Raw genomic sequence first — 13,891 nt, forward strand, 5'->3', positions numbered from 1 at the left:
CAAATACTATGTCAAAATATATGACCTTAGCATCTCTTCTATATGCACTTTATCACAATATCTTACCATTGACGTTTTGATCACATAATGCAAATTCTTCCATATCAGCCAATTTTAAAGTACCTTTATTACTACTACAAGTGCGAATTTAATCGATAAACATCGTGTATTGCCATCTTTTTTTTTTATTCTGAAATTATTTCATCCATTTCAGCTGTAAATTTTAGTCTTGATTACCGTTATATTCTTGCTCGTGATTACTTGACATTTATTAAAATTCGAAATAATACTTCCAATATAGAAAGGAACCAGTAGAAACGATCAATATTAATAATTGCGTAGTAACTTGAAGGAAATAGAAGTATCTTCGTCGATCTTCGTCTGAATAGGTATTATGAACTAAGATTCATTCTTTCCTAGGATATGCTTCCCTCATATCAGTGCCCTTAGGTTCATGAATTTCGGCTTACTACTTTTTATTTTTATTTTTGATGTACTTATGCAAATTCGTTCAAATTCGTTAAACGAAAATGAATGATCTACCACAAAAGCAGTCGCTTCTCTCCCAATCTCAGCTACAATCCTACCTCTACCACCTTCGTAAAAGAAATTCATTCTCAAAAAAAAAAAAAAAAAAAAAAAAAAAAAAAAAAAAAAAAAAAAAAAGCTAAGGAAAGATAAAACTCAAAAAGCTGGTTAAATTATTTGTAATAGGCGGCCAATTTATTTTCGAAAAGCTGAACAATCCAGTCTTTCTTTTTTGGTCAATTTAGTCTCACAAAAGCGCGCAATTTTTTCAAAAAAGTGAGTGGAGTTTTCAAACATTCAATAAAATGAGAGTGGAAGCACTGTAAAAGCTTTGAAGGACGGATTTCCAAACGAGAACAGAATACCATAAAATACTCAATTGTATCTTCATCTGTCGCTTTTTGACAATGAAAAATAAAGGTGTCGATAGTGGTTGGGAACTTCTGCACCACTTTGTATTCAACAAAGTATTTTAAACGTTTCAAATAAAATAAATGTGACACGAAATCAGGCACTGCTTTAAAACAAAAAGAAAAAACGTAAAAGAATAACATAAATATATGCTAGCTTGAATATTGATAGAGTATAAGATGAATTGCTTTATTTAAGTAGTAATCTAATATGAATAACAATTTAATTATATGTAATGTGTGAAAACAGTAATTCTTATCTGCGCTTACTTTGAATACTGTACCCGGAATTTGAATTTAAGCATAAGAAAAAAAAATATGAAGCTACCTATTGCACAACAATTTCTTATGAATAGTCGAGATAAGCCAAATGTCAATTATGGGAGCTTCTTATTCTCCTTAAAAATAAAAAAAGTAACAGGAGTTATAAAAACTATTTGGGTAAAACAAAAATAAAAATGGTTAAAGCAGCAAAAAAAAAAAGAAAAAAAAAAAAAAAAAAAGCACACACACTGAGTATTTTTTTTTTTTTAATTTTTCTTTTCCTTCATTTTCTTCATTTAATACAAGATGGCCAACACACAACAAATTTTTCAAGCAACATATTCTGGAGTTCCAGTATATGAAATGCAATGTAAAGGCATTGCTGTGATGCGCAGAAAGGCAGATTCTTATTTAAATGCAACTCAGATACTTAAAGTCGCGGGTTTTGATAAACCACACCGAACTCGTATTTTAGAAAGAGAAGTACAAACAGGTCAACACGAAAAAGTACAAGGTGGCTATGGAAAATACCAAGGTAGATTCGTTTTCTTGTTGTTTTTATACCAATTTGACTAAAGTTGCATCTCTTTCTTAGGTACTTGGGTTCCATTTGAACGCGGTAAAGATTTAGCAGAACTGTATGAGGTAGACAGCGTTTTAAGACCCATTCTCAGCTTTGTTCAAGGTGACCAAAGTCCACCGATTGCACCAAAACATACTACAGCTGCTACTGCACGAACAAAAAAACCACGCGAATCTCGACCAGCGAGAAAAAGGGCGAAAAAGGAAGTTTTAATGGAAGAAAAGGACGTGTCAGATACGGATAATGCTTCAATACAGACTATGGAAGAAGAATTTGTAGCTAGTCCCGGGAGAAGAACACGCCATTTAAAAGAAAAAAAGCCTAAACCAGAGGTGAAGGTAGAAAAAGTTGAGTTGCGTGCAGAGCCAATGGATGCAGATGAGCAGATTATTGATGACTATGATACACGGGAGAATACCTATGCTCAAAAGCTGCTTCAGTTCTTCATGTCTGGACGCCAAGGCATACCTTCAATACTTGCTCATCCTCCTCGTGATCTTGATCTGAATGTGATCATTGATGACGAAGGTCATACGAGTCTTCACTGGGCCTCTGCTATGGCCCGTATTAAGACAGTCAAGATCTTGACAGATAATGGGGCAGATGTTTACAGAGTGAATTATCAGGGACAGACAGCACTTATGCGCAGTGTGCTATTCACCAATAATTTCGATGAAAAGACCTTTGACACACTTTTGACGTTTTTGAGATCAACCGTATTCAATATCGATAAAAAAGACCAAACGGTATTCCATCATATTGCATCCACAGCAGGCTCAAAAGGAAAAGTGCATGCCTCTCGGTACTATATGGAATGTCTCATTAACAAATTGAGCTCCAATCGCTCAGAATTGATCTCCATTTTAAATGTTCAGGACATATATGGGGATACAGCCTTGACAATTTCGGCACGTATCGGTAACAAACGGTTAATTAAACTACTGATTGATGCTGGAGCTAGTATAGAGATAGCAAACGAAGAAGGAATGACATCTAGAGATTATATTAATGAAATTGAAAGGCGCAGTGAGATTCCATCACTGCTTTCTTTTCATACAAACAGTGGTATTCTATCGACTGATAGTAACTCACATGAAGTTTTAAGGCAAAAGATTGATACAATGTTTAGACAAGTAATCAATGGTTCAAGTAGCAGCGATGCCGTACCACCCATATCAGAGGTATTTGATTCTTTTGCAGAAAGCTATGAAAGAGATTTGATATCAAAAGAAAGCGCTATTCAGAAAAAAAAGCTTGAGCTCGAACTATATACAAAGCGGCTGGCGGAAACTAAGCTTATATTGGAGTCAACTGTGTTTAATGTTGAAGATACAATTGCTTATGAAGAAGCCGGGAAAAAAGGACTATTATTAGATTCTAGGCTTAGAAAATGGCTTCAATTCAGTCAAAAGGAGATGCTAAAGTGCTTGGTACATTCATTTAAAGATACCAACAATCCATCACCATTAGAATTAAACGAGTTACACACCACAACAAAATCACTGCGGCAGGAGTTGGAGACATTGAAGGATATAAGGAAAACACGTATCAAGACACTATCAAGTCTTTTGTGCCAAATTCCAAGTAAAAAATATCAAGATTATAAGAGATTGATCTCAATAAGCTGTAATATTCCCTATGAAAATGTTGAAATGATGCTAGAGCCTCTACTGGCTTCATTTGAAGAAGAAGATAATTTGCAGATACCTACTTCACAATAATATTCTTTTTGGTGACCCCTCCCAAGGTGATAATGAGAATTGTCTAGTATAGATGATTGAATGTCAGTCATTTTTATTTCGTATTCCTTTGTTGGTTCTCCCTTCTGTCACAAAACATTGATACCTTTCTGTAGCATTTAATAAACTTTTTGAGACTTTAGGTAGTATTCACAAATTCCTTTTTTTTTTTTTTTTTTTTTTTTTTTTTTGTTGGTCGTGTACAGAGGAGCCGGGTCCCGGCCAGACGCCCAAGAATTGTATGAAGAAGAGTATGGGGTGCTACCTTCTGTTATTTGGCACCCTGGTCGTGGTCGCGATCGAGTTGCTCGTGGAGCTCGCTTCTTTAGATCTAACATGAAAATCGTTTTTGCAGAGAAAGTGTTCTTATCTTTAATTTAATATATTAAAAATAAGAGATGCATTATACTCCATTCAATATGCAATTCGAGTTTTTAAAAAGCATTGCCTTATTCCTCCATTTCAGACAAATAAAACAAAATTAACATTTTGTTAGTATGGATTCACTTTAGTTCTTAATTAATGCTAATTTCCATTATATTTAATTACAATTACATTTATAAAAGAAGGAAATAGTGAATCAATGCTTTCTTTTTATGCTTGTATTTTATATGTTGCACATGTAAGCTTGCCTCATTGTATGTACCAAGTAAGCATCAGATACTCATAATAAAGAAGTGACAAAAAGAGCAAGTGTCTTGCTAAGATACAGAAACGGAACCATAGATATCAACTAGTCAACAAATGGTGTAAATTATAATGGATTCAACAGATACTTTTTTTTTATGTAACAAAAGTTTATATATGTGACATTCGCTTTTGTATTAATCTTGCCAACGTGATCACAAAGCTAATTGAAGCATGGCCAATCAGTATTATACAAAATCTCACAAACCATCTAAAATTAGTTGAAAAATAAACTTAAATCAAAATTTGTTTTGCTACATTTGTGGAAAATTAATATAAGTATCTAAGCCAAGTAATGAATGTCTTTAATTATAGGTGTATAATCAAATCCTGAGATGGTGTCGTGCGTATAGCTTCTTTGCTTGCCACAGAGCAGTTTAAAAAGTTTTTTTTTGTTAAAATTCTAAAAAAGTAACTTATATTAGAATAATCATAAGAAAAAAAAAAGATAAGGATTAATAAAGAGACTGGATAAAAACACATTTTATTAATTGTGAGTTCACATTTATTTATAATGTTCCTGTTGATAATATTATTGAGTGAGGAAATGAGTAGGGCAGTTACGGTTGGTTTTTTAAAAAAAAAACAACGCAGGAAATTAAGTTGACCATAGGTTTTTTAATTAACATGCGTATCACGAAGAACCCCCTTGTAGTTTTTAAATTCATTTTGAGAAGAAGGCTCATCACTCGATGTAGATTACTCATAAAAGAATTTTTTTGTAGATATGTCAGAACACAATTCGTTAAATAAATACTTTCCATTTTACATTGCTATGTATAGTATTTTTAAATAAGGTACAATCTAGTTCTTTTATTTAAAGATAAAGAAAGCTTTGGTATGAGCATAGCTTCAAAAAATCTGTTAAATCAAATTGGAAAAGAGCACCAAAGTTTGTAAATCTCTAAATAAAAGCTTATAGCTTGATTAAAGACGCTTTTATGCAGCTTCTGTCTATATGCTAAATAAAAATTTACATTGGATACTGAAGTTTTATAAATTTATGTAATTGTAAAGTATGTTCATTGCTTTTCTTTTGTAGTAGCTACTCCAAACGCTGTTAGATGTTGTTGATTAGTACAAAAATTACTTTTGCATGTTATTACGAAATAAAAACAAACAATATATACAATTTAATACCATAAATTAAAAAAATTCTTATACAAGTGCTATAAAAAAAAGTGCAGTTAATAAATGCATACGTAGTTTAAGGTACACAGGTTTAGGAATTTTTATTAGAAAGTTTATGAGCTCTGTAGTAATAAAAAGCTAGCATAATGTACACATTGAATGTACATGATTGATATGATAGATTCTCTAACAAGTTAAATTACTGCTTGATGTTCAATGCATATTTTTTTGAAAGGAAAAAAAAAAAGATAAGTTTGTTAACCATAATATGTAATTCGTATCTTCTTTGCCTACTTGCAATTCCATTTCTAGTTCTAGAACTCAAACACTGGCTATAAAGACATCTTTTGGCATAGTAGTGCACGCTGTTTACTTTTTGGGGTAATCTTATAGGACAATTCATAACAATATCGTAAGTATCTAAGAGAAAAGCGATTCTATCTGATATAATATAGTAGATGTCTTCGTAGTTCCAATTAATTGGTATATCTTTGCACGAAACTTTCTTGCACAGATTCAGTTTATTACAGTGATTTTAATAAGAAAACCGCACCAATCAGCGGATCACAACAGTTTGATACAACTTTATGGAAATTATCCTTTTTTTTTTTAACTTCTTTTTTAATTAATCAATAAACCATAATGGTAAAATGCAAACAAGAATAAGTCTTTTTAATATTCACTAAAATCGTTTTGCTTCTGTCCTAGGCTGATTCAACACCAAAGGGTACCATCAGGTAAAAAGAATTTATAAAATTAATCAAGAATCGTAAAGAGTGTGATGAGGGTTTTAAAGGGACACAGGGCGTAGAAAAAGAGTGTGTATATGTATGAGAGAGGGAATTTTAGTGCAAAAGAGATTGTTAGAAAATTGAGGGATCAAGTGAAATATTGATTTTAATCCTTTGTTAAATAGAAAGCGTGTTACATCTCGCTCCAACACAAACACTGGTCGTGGCGGTATGCCCGGTGGAAGTACATCCAACATGATGAGTATTTACTCTGATGATGCTCCTGGACTTCGCGTGTAATAAAAAGAAAGAAATGAAGCATGACAAAATGAGACTGATACACGATTTCTACATAGTGATCCTGTTGTTGTTTTAGTCCTCTCTTTGACATTTATTGCTTCTGTCTTTGGTCTTCATATTGTTGGTAAATTCTTGCAATAGAACAAAAAGCGATCAGCAAAGATTCTATAGTACATTTTTAAATAAATAAATTGTTTATACCAAATCAATCAATATGGTAAGATGCAACAAGACCTGTAAGTATGTGAAGTCATTCTCTTGCAACATCTTTTTATAGAGGGATAATGCTTCCTTTATTCCATAATTGCTTCTTGAAAGCAGCACTGTTTATATAGTCGCCGTCAACTATTCTTGGTGCAAGTGAAAGTAATTGACCCATTTTGTCGCAAAAGAGGCTTTGAATGATCGGTGACTTGTAAAGAGATCATCTGCATGTACTAAGCATTTTATGAGATAAGCCAGCCGAATTGGAAGAATATCCTCAGAAGGGGTTGTTACGATTGTAGCCTTTTGGTAAATTATCGATAAAAATCGAGTAAATGAGTAAATAGAATATCAGTCCTGTAATATACTAGTACACAAAATGGATTGATGGCATGTTTCAGTTCTAAAGAAAACCTAGTATAAACTTTATCAAAAAAGTGTCGTGGGAGGTGAAGTAGCGAGAAAGACGTAGATGGCTGTAGGGTTTGCCAAACAAAATTAGAATGACATTATTGTGAGCATATCTTCCGTTGAGAAAGGCTGTGGCAGTGTTTGGCTTTATAGTAAATTCGCATGAATTTGCACAGCTCAGCCAGATAAAGTGTTTAGAGTGTTATTTATGACATCTCTAAATTTGTCTTGGAGAATTTCAAGAGGAGAGGTGTGAAATCGAACGTCATTTTGTACATCATTCTAGGGTTTTGTAGAAAATTCGAGTTCAAATTGATTAGATCGGAAATTGCCAGGAACCATCAGTATACCTTGTGAATAGATACTACTTGAGCTATACGCCGGTTTTTGAGTATATATGATCACACCCAGTACGATTGAAAAGTGGTATCAGGAATGATAAGATGAGAGGTTGAATAAGGAGAATATCTTGTTTAGTAAGTGATCAGCACCACGGGCTTTGTTAGAAAGGAGGATTTGTATAGCAGTTGACCACAAAATTCGAAAGAGATGTCTTTATTTTTTTACCTGAATATAAAAAGCAAAGAATCTTCTTTTAGTATTGAATTAATGTTTGATTAAACGTGAAGATTTTAAATAAAAGGAATTTATAGTGAGAGTAGCATAGAGGGATATATGTCTTCGAATCTACTTTACAAAAAGTATTTGAACTAAGATCTAATAGTTTTCTGAAGATAGGTAGAAATGAATTCTATAAGTATGATTTGTAGGTATTATAATAGAAAATAAGAATTTGATTTATTTACACTTAACGTTGAAAACAATAAACATGTGGAAACCTGCTGATACGGCTCATTTTCGCTTGGAAAAATGAGCGTAGTATTAAACTATTACAATGAAGAGAGTGGGTAAATGGCATATAGAAAGAATATTATCAATGTTTGAAACAACTATGTACTTTTAATTTAGGGTAAGCTGTTCCTTGAATAACATACGTAACGTCGAGGCAAGTGAGAAACATCAAATCGCGTGTTCAATAGAACTTCAAGACATAATGGCATTTATTACGAGTATGGCTATCGACATAGCAAAACAGCATGAAAACCTTTTGGAAAATAATATGAATGATGGTAAGAGCGCTATATTAGCTGTGAGAGATACTGTGTGCAACATGTGAGTGAAAGGAAAATATCAGCATTCACAGAACTACTGAAGAAAAAGTATAAAATGAAAAAAGGCTCATGTTATGTCTCTTTTGACGAGTATAAACCGAGAAAAATGTGTGCAACTTACCACAGTACAGACATACAGCTTATGTGAACCCTTACACACATCATAAAAACATTCACGCCATAGTTGGATACACTTTTTGCATCACGATGTAGAATAGAAATAGGATGGCAGTAACAAACATGAATCATGCTTTTTATGTCATAAACCATAGCGATGGAGAACTACAGTCTTCCCAAAAAGACTTAACAAGCAAATACCTATCAAAGAATAGAGAATTGCGCTTTACCGCAAGTGTAGTTTATATCTTTTAGGGTATAGAAATTAAGTTTGAACTCATTACTGAAAAGTTCCCAAATAGAGATCATTTCGAAGAAAATTTTAAATGACGCTAATAAAATTCACATTTTTTTTACAAAAAGAAGTTTGAGGAAAAAGTGATAAAAATTGACATGATGCACGCTTAATTGACTTTCTTGTTTAATTTATCTTTTTAAAAAAAATGCGATCAACATGTTGGATAAAAAGTCAATCTTAAACATAGTATAGAACCCACCCACTTTTTTTTTTTTTTTTTTTTTTTTTGTTTATCCATGCTGATTTTTTATCCAAGAGTCCATAAAAAATGTAAAAATACATCTGAATTTTAATATTTTTGTGTTCAGAGTGGGAACACAATAGAATTGCATTATTCTTCAACTGTTTTTTTTTTATCCCATTTCTTTTCTTTTCTTTTCTTCTTCTTGTCCAAGTGGGGGAAAAAAAAATAAGCACTTGTTAAATATCATAAAAATGGCCACTGTTCAAAGAGACGTTTACAATCCTCTTCTTTTTGAAATTGCTTGGGAGGTTGCTAACAAAGGTAAGTTCCTTGGAAAGCGAAAAAGAGAAACGCGCGTGTGCGCAGACGAGTGTGCATATCACTCAACAATGTATATTTAGTTGGGGGCATCTATACGGTGATCAAGACCAAGGTGCCTGTCACTGTTCGAGAATTTGGTGATCGTTATACACTGATCGGCCCATTATCTTATAAATCTGCTCCTATGGAAGTTGAAGCGTGTGAACCTGCGAATGAAAAGATCAAGGCATGTCTGGACACTATGTCATCACACGGCGTGAGATACCTCTATGGTCGATGGCTTGTTGAAGGATCACCTTATGTTCTCTTGTTTGATACCAATAGCGTTTCCCATAAATTGGATGAATGGAAGGGTGACCTTTGGCGTGCCGCTGGTATTCCTTCACCTCCAGCAGATACCGAAACAAATGATGCTATCCTCTTTGGTTACCTGGTAACTTGGTTCTTTGGTGAATTGACACCCAAGGTAAAATGTTGTAAACAGTGGGAAGATGGCGGGAAGGTAACATTGTCCTGTGTAGTACAAACAATCTGGAGACCCCGCAATTATTTGTCATTTCCACGAATGGTTGGCAGGCGTAGCTGTTCCTTTGATCAAAAAACGTCATCTTGACGTCTGTACTATTTTTACAACACATGCTACCTTTGCTCGGCCGTTATCTGTGTGCTGGTTCAGTGGATTTTTACAATAATTTAGCAAACTTTGACGTGGATGAAGAAGCAGGTAAACGTGGCATCTATCACCGTTATTGTATTGAAAGAGGTGCTGCTCACTGTGCTGACGTATTTACAACTGTGTCTCATATTACTGCATATGAGTCTGAACATCTCTTGAAAAGAAAACCAGGTAAAGGGTGTTGTATAGAATAACGTGTAGTCCTAATGTTTTGTGTAGATGGTGTTTTGCCTAATGGATTGAATGTTGTGAAGTTCTCTGCGATGCATGAATTCCAAAACTTACATTCATTAAATAAGGAAAAGATTCATGACTTTGTTCGAGGTCACTTTTACGGACATTATGACTTTGACTTGGAAAATACAATCTATATCTTCACTGCTGGACGTTATGAATATCGTAACAAAGGTGTGGATATGTTTGTTGAGTCCCTTGCTCGTAAGTGCTAAGACACGTATTTGTTTGGCAAGTTTTTGTTAAAAAAAAAATGACTGTAGGTTTGAATGCCCGTCTTAAATCTTCTGGCTCAAAAATGACTGTGGTTGCTTTTATCATCATGCCTACTGCCACTCACTCATTTAATGTGGAAGCATTGAAAGGACAGGCTGTCACGCGTCAATTACATACTACAGTCAGTGAAATTCAAGACCGTATGGGCAAAGTGATTTATGAACACGCACTTCGACACGAAGACATTGATCCTGCCAAATTCCTTTCTGAAGCAGACAAGGTTCTCCTCAAACGTCGTGTGTTTGCACTCAAGCGTTCTACTTTACCTCCTATTGTGACCCACAACATCATCGAAGACCACAAGGATCCCGTCCTGAGTCAACTCCGTCGTCTGCAGTTATTCAACAATTCTGATGATCGTGTCAAGGTGGTATTTCACCCAGAGTTTTTGAATGCTAATAATCCACTAATCGGTATGGACTATGAAGAATTCGTTCGAGGTTGTCATCTTGGTGTCTTTCCTTCCTATTATGAGCCCTGGGGTTACACACCTGCCGAATGTACTGTCATGGGTGTACCCTCCATTACGACCAACCTATCTGGCTTTGGTTGTTTTATGGAAGAAAACATTGAAAATTGTGATGACTATGGTATATATATTACAGATCGTCGTATGAAGTCTGTGGAAGAATCGCTGCAGCAATTGTGTGATCAAATGTATCAGTTTGTACAAAAGACGCGTCGTCAGCGTATCAATCAGCGTAACCGTACAGAGCGTTTGTCTGACTTACTTGATTGGAAGCGTATGGGTCTGGAATATATCAAGGCACGTCAATTAGCACTTCGTCGAGCTTATCCTGATAGCTTTGTGGATGATGAAGAGGATTTAGTAGAAACACATGTCAAGATTCCCAAGCCTTTATCGGCACCTGCATCTCCTCGTATACGAATGCAAGTCAGCACATTACTGAATAATGACGTAGAAGAAGAAGAAGATTACATGTTTCCAGCGCTTCGCAGAAATAATCAAACACACGAACAAGAGCTTTTGAGTGAAGGCGACATTGAGGCATTCAACAAATTGACACTTGAAAATAAGGAAAACAAGTAATTTTTATTCAGACATTCCATTACCCTTTTCTCTTCTCCAATCAACAAATTCATCAAATAAAACAGGCCCTGGGTGTATGTAAATTAATAGAAGTTAATTATTAATAATAAAAAAAAAAAAGCAAAATTTATAACTTACAAGCAGAGGATTCATCATAACTTGAAAGATCTGTAGAAACAAAATCCAAGAAACTGTTCCATTGATCTCGATTGATCACTTTTACAGGTGCCTTTTCTTGTATAAATGACGCAAACTCATGAACCACAGGGAATCTATCACCTAGCAACATGGTCCATAAAATGACTGCTGTCTAAAAACGTAATGAATAAGCCGTTTGACTATAGGATTCTGTCATTTTACTTCTGTATCCATGCATTTCTGATCCTTGTTCTTTACATAATTAAACGTATATCGATACATTTGCTTAAACTGTTCAGTGTCCTGAAATACTTTGTCAAATTCAGGTCGTTTTGCTTTCAGTTTTTCAATGGAATCCGTTCTGTCTAAGGTTACTTTCCGCCCCCCTTTTTATTGACTTTATATTTTACCCTAATTCTTTCATGCCAGACATCCATTCCTGTTTTGTAATGTAGCCCATGGTTGATGTGTTCATTTTCCAAGCAATAGCAAATATGAGTACCTATTTTTCTGTTATTACTTCTTTTTGATTTCTTTCTATTCCTCACATCTTCTATTGATAATCCCAAATCCTCAAAGAACTGTTTTGTACCATCTGGTGTAATGGTTTCAGGTAAATCAGGGTCTGCGTAAAATTGAAATAATTGTTCACATTGTTGGGTATTAAACTATACAAACAAAATTTAAATGTCTCTTCTTTTTTTATTCTTCTCTACTAAAGTGTACCTGTGGACTGAATGAAGAGTTAATGGATTATTTAAATAGTATAGATAATACATACACTGAAGGTTTTATATTAGTTCGACTGGTTTTTCTTTCAAATTGTAAGTTATTGTGAGATGATTGGGTATTGAGTCTCTTGCGTTTTGAAGAGTTTGAGTCGACTGAAGCTGTACTGCTTGGTTTTGAGCCCATTTGAATATAATCACGCTTTAATGACATGCAATAAAATAAAATTGATTTATTTTTTTGTTGTCTGTTCCCACTATAAAACAGAAAACAACTTTGTAAAAAAAAAAAAAAAAAGAAAACAAAATGAGTTTGTTATGTCTCTATTCTGAAAAAGAAAAAAAACTGAAGGGAAAAAAAAAAAGTAACCAAACACCTTGATATCAACCCATAGACGGAGATTGAATGAGTTACTGAATAATTAAACGGCCGGTCTGAATTACAAGTATTGCCTATGAAAATAGTGATGCACAGTATTTGTGATATACGGCTGTTTATAGAAATCAAATACATAAGGAACTGTGAACAGTTGTGATTGAATAAAAATATACAGCGCCCACGGCACCAAATTGTAGGTAAAAGAACCCATAATGTGGATTTGAAACTTTAATAGGTGGAAAGCAGATATTCAATCTGCACATAGTGCTTTCCCAGTTTGCGTTCGTTAATCCTATGTTCCATCTTATTTGAACCGAATTGTCCTCAAAACCACATAGATATTTGTACCAGATCTCCACATGGTCATCCCCTTCTAAGTTGGCTTTTGAAGGATTAAGGATGTTGCCATATTCCATCTACCTTTTTTATCCTTGATCCCATAGGTTTTTTTTTTAACTTGTCTTTATATTTTTTCTAAATTACTTTCATTTATACTGAACTAGCCTGGGGGAACAGATGTGCTAAACACCCTGCTTGTACTGCCCTTTGGCGCCAGTATCAAAAGAAGATATCATGCCGAACCCTGCTAAACAGTAGTATCCCACCCTACCTTCCGGACTTTCACTGTCTTTTATGTGATCAGGAAGAAACAGCTGAGCCCTTTTTTGATTTTGTCCAGCAAACGCATGCATTGGGTCCACCTCCGTGTCAAGATTTCTGGCCCGTCCCGATCCTCTTAACATGTACACCATCCCACTTTGACAAAACGGGACCACCTGCCTGATTTCCTTTTCGACAGCCGGCATTTTTATCACTTGGATGGCACTGGAGACATGCTTTTCATCCTGGCCCCCTGCTGGCCCAAGGAACCCTGCGGCTCGAACAACAATCCAGCTAGGCCATCTTACAGACTCTCAAGAACAATCCTGAGCTCATACACCCGGTCCTGTTTGTGTTTGGCCTAAATGAAGACGAATTGGGATGGCAGGATGATCGCGACGGACAACATGCGGTAGGCCCGTTTTGGAAACTATGTCAATCCAATCGTCTGTTCGGTTCCTCATAAACTGGGTCATTCCAAAGCGAGTGAAGACATTGTATCCAATTTTGGATTGATTGTTTGGATTGGCTAGAGTGAATGTTGAAACTGCCTAGTAACAGGTTCGATGCCGGTGGAAATGAGTCGGTTAGCATAATAGAAAGGGGGAAAAGAATGAATGCTATGGCGCTTTCTATTGGTGTGCGTATTATGATTACTTTTTTTTTTGAATGAGGATTTTATTCTACTGCCGTCTCTAGACGAACACTATTGCAGATTAAAATAAATTA

At 34.8% G+C, this 13,891-nt stretch overlaps 5 protein-coding genes across 5 annotated transcripts; 4 read left to right on the top strand and 1 right to left on the bottom strand.

Annotated features, from left to right (window-relative positions):
- Window positions 1-1,508: 1,508 nt before the first annotated feature.
- RO3G_13109 (uncharacterized protein) lies at window positions 1,509-3,506 on the top strand (the record flags this gene model as incomplete). Its single annotated transcript, XM_067667693.1, has 2 exons — window positions 1,509-1,737; window positions 1,798-3,506. The coding sequence occupies 2 exons, from the start codon at window positions 1,509-1,511 to the stop codon at window positions 3,504-3,506; spliced, it is 1,938 nt and encodes a 645-aa protein (XP_067523794.1).
- Window positions 3,507-5,984: 2,478 nt separating this feature from the next.
- On the top strand, window positions 5,985-6,658 carry RO3G_13110 (uncharacterized protein; the record flags this gene model as incomplete). The annotated part of the gene is made up of 5 exons (XM_067667694.1): window positions 5,985-5,987; window positions 6,051-6,079; window positions 6,259-6,369; window positions 6,430-6,497; window positions 6,651-6,658. The coding sequence occupies 5 exons, from the start codon at window positions 5,985-5,987 to the stop codon at window positions 6,656-6,658; spliced, it is 219 nt and encodes a 72-aa protein (XP_067523795.1).
- A 1,200-nt stretch (window positions 6,659-7,858) lies between these two features.
- RO3G_13111 (uncharacterized protein) lies at window positions 7,859-8,165 on the top strand (the record flags this gene model as incomplete). Its single annotated transcript, XM_067667695.1, has 2 exons — window positions 7,859-7,896; window positions 7,958-8,165. 2 exons carry the CDS (start codon window positions 7,859-7,861, stop codon window positions 8,163-8,165), a joined length of 246 nt encoding a protein of 81 aa, XP_067523796.1.
- An 845-nt stretch (window positions 8,166-9,010) lies between these two features.
- Window positions 9,011-11,317, top strand: RO3G_13112 (uncharacterized protein; the record flags this gene model as incomplete). The annotated part of the gene is made up of 6 exons (XM_067667696.1): window positions 9,011-9,080; window positions 9,161-9,546; window positions 9,602-9,698; window positions 9,778-9,927; window positions 9,976-10,194; window positions 10,254-11,317. The coding sequence occupies 6 exons, from the start codon at window positions 9,011-9,013 to the stop codon at window positions 11,315-11,317; spliced, it is 1,986 nt and encodes a 661-aa protein (XP_067523797.1).
- Window positions 11,318-11,444: 127 nt separating this feature from the next.
- On the bottom strand, window positions 11,445-11,737 carry RO3G_13113 (uncharacterized protein; the record flags this gene model as incomplete). Its single annotated transcript, XM_067667697.1, has 2 exons — window positions 11,445-11,627; window positions 11,678-11,737. The coding sequence occupies 2 exons, from the start codon at window positions 11,735-11,737 to the stop codon at window positions 11,445-11,447; spliced, it is 243 nt and encodes an 80-aa protein (XP_067523798.1).
- Window positions 11,738-13,891: the final 2,154 nt, after the last annotated feature.

The sequence above is a fragment of the Rhizopus delemar genome, genomic scaffold (genome assembly GCF_000149305.1).
Source record: "Rhizopus delemar RA 99-880 supercont3.11 genomic scaffold, whole genome shotgun sequence".
NCBI lineage: Eukaryota > Fungi > Mucoromycota > Mucoromycetes > Mucorales > Rhizopodaceae > Rhizopus > Rhizopus delemar.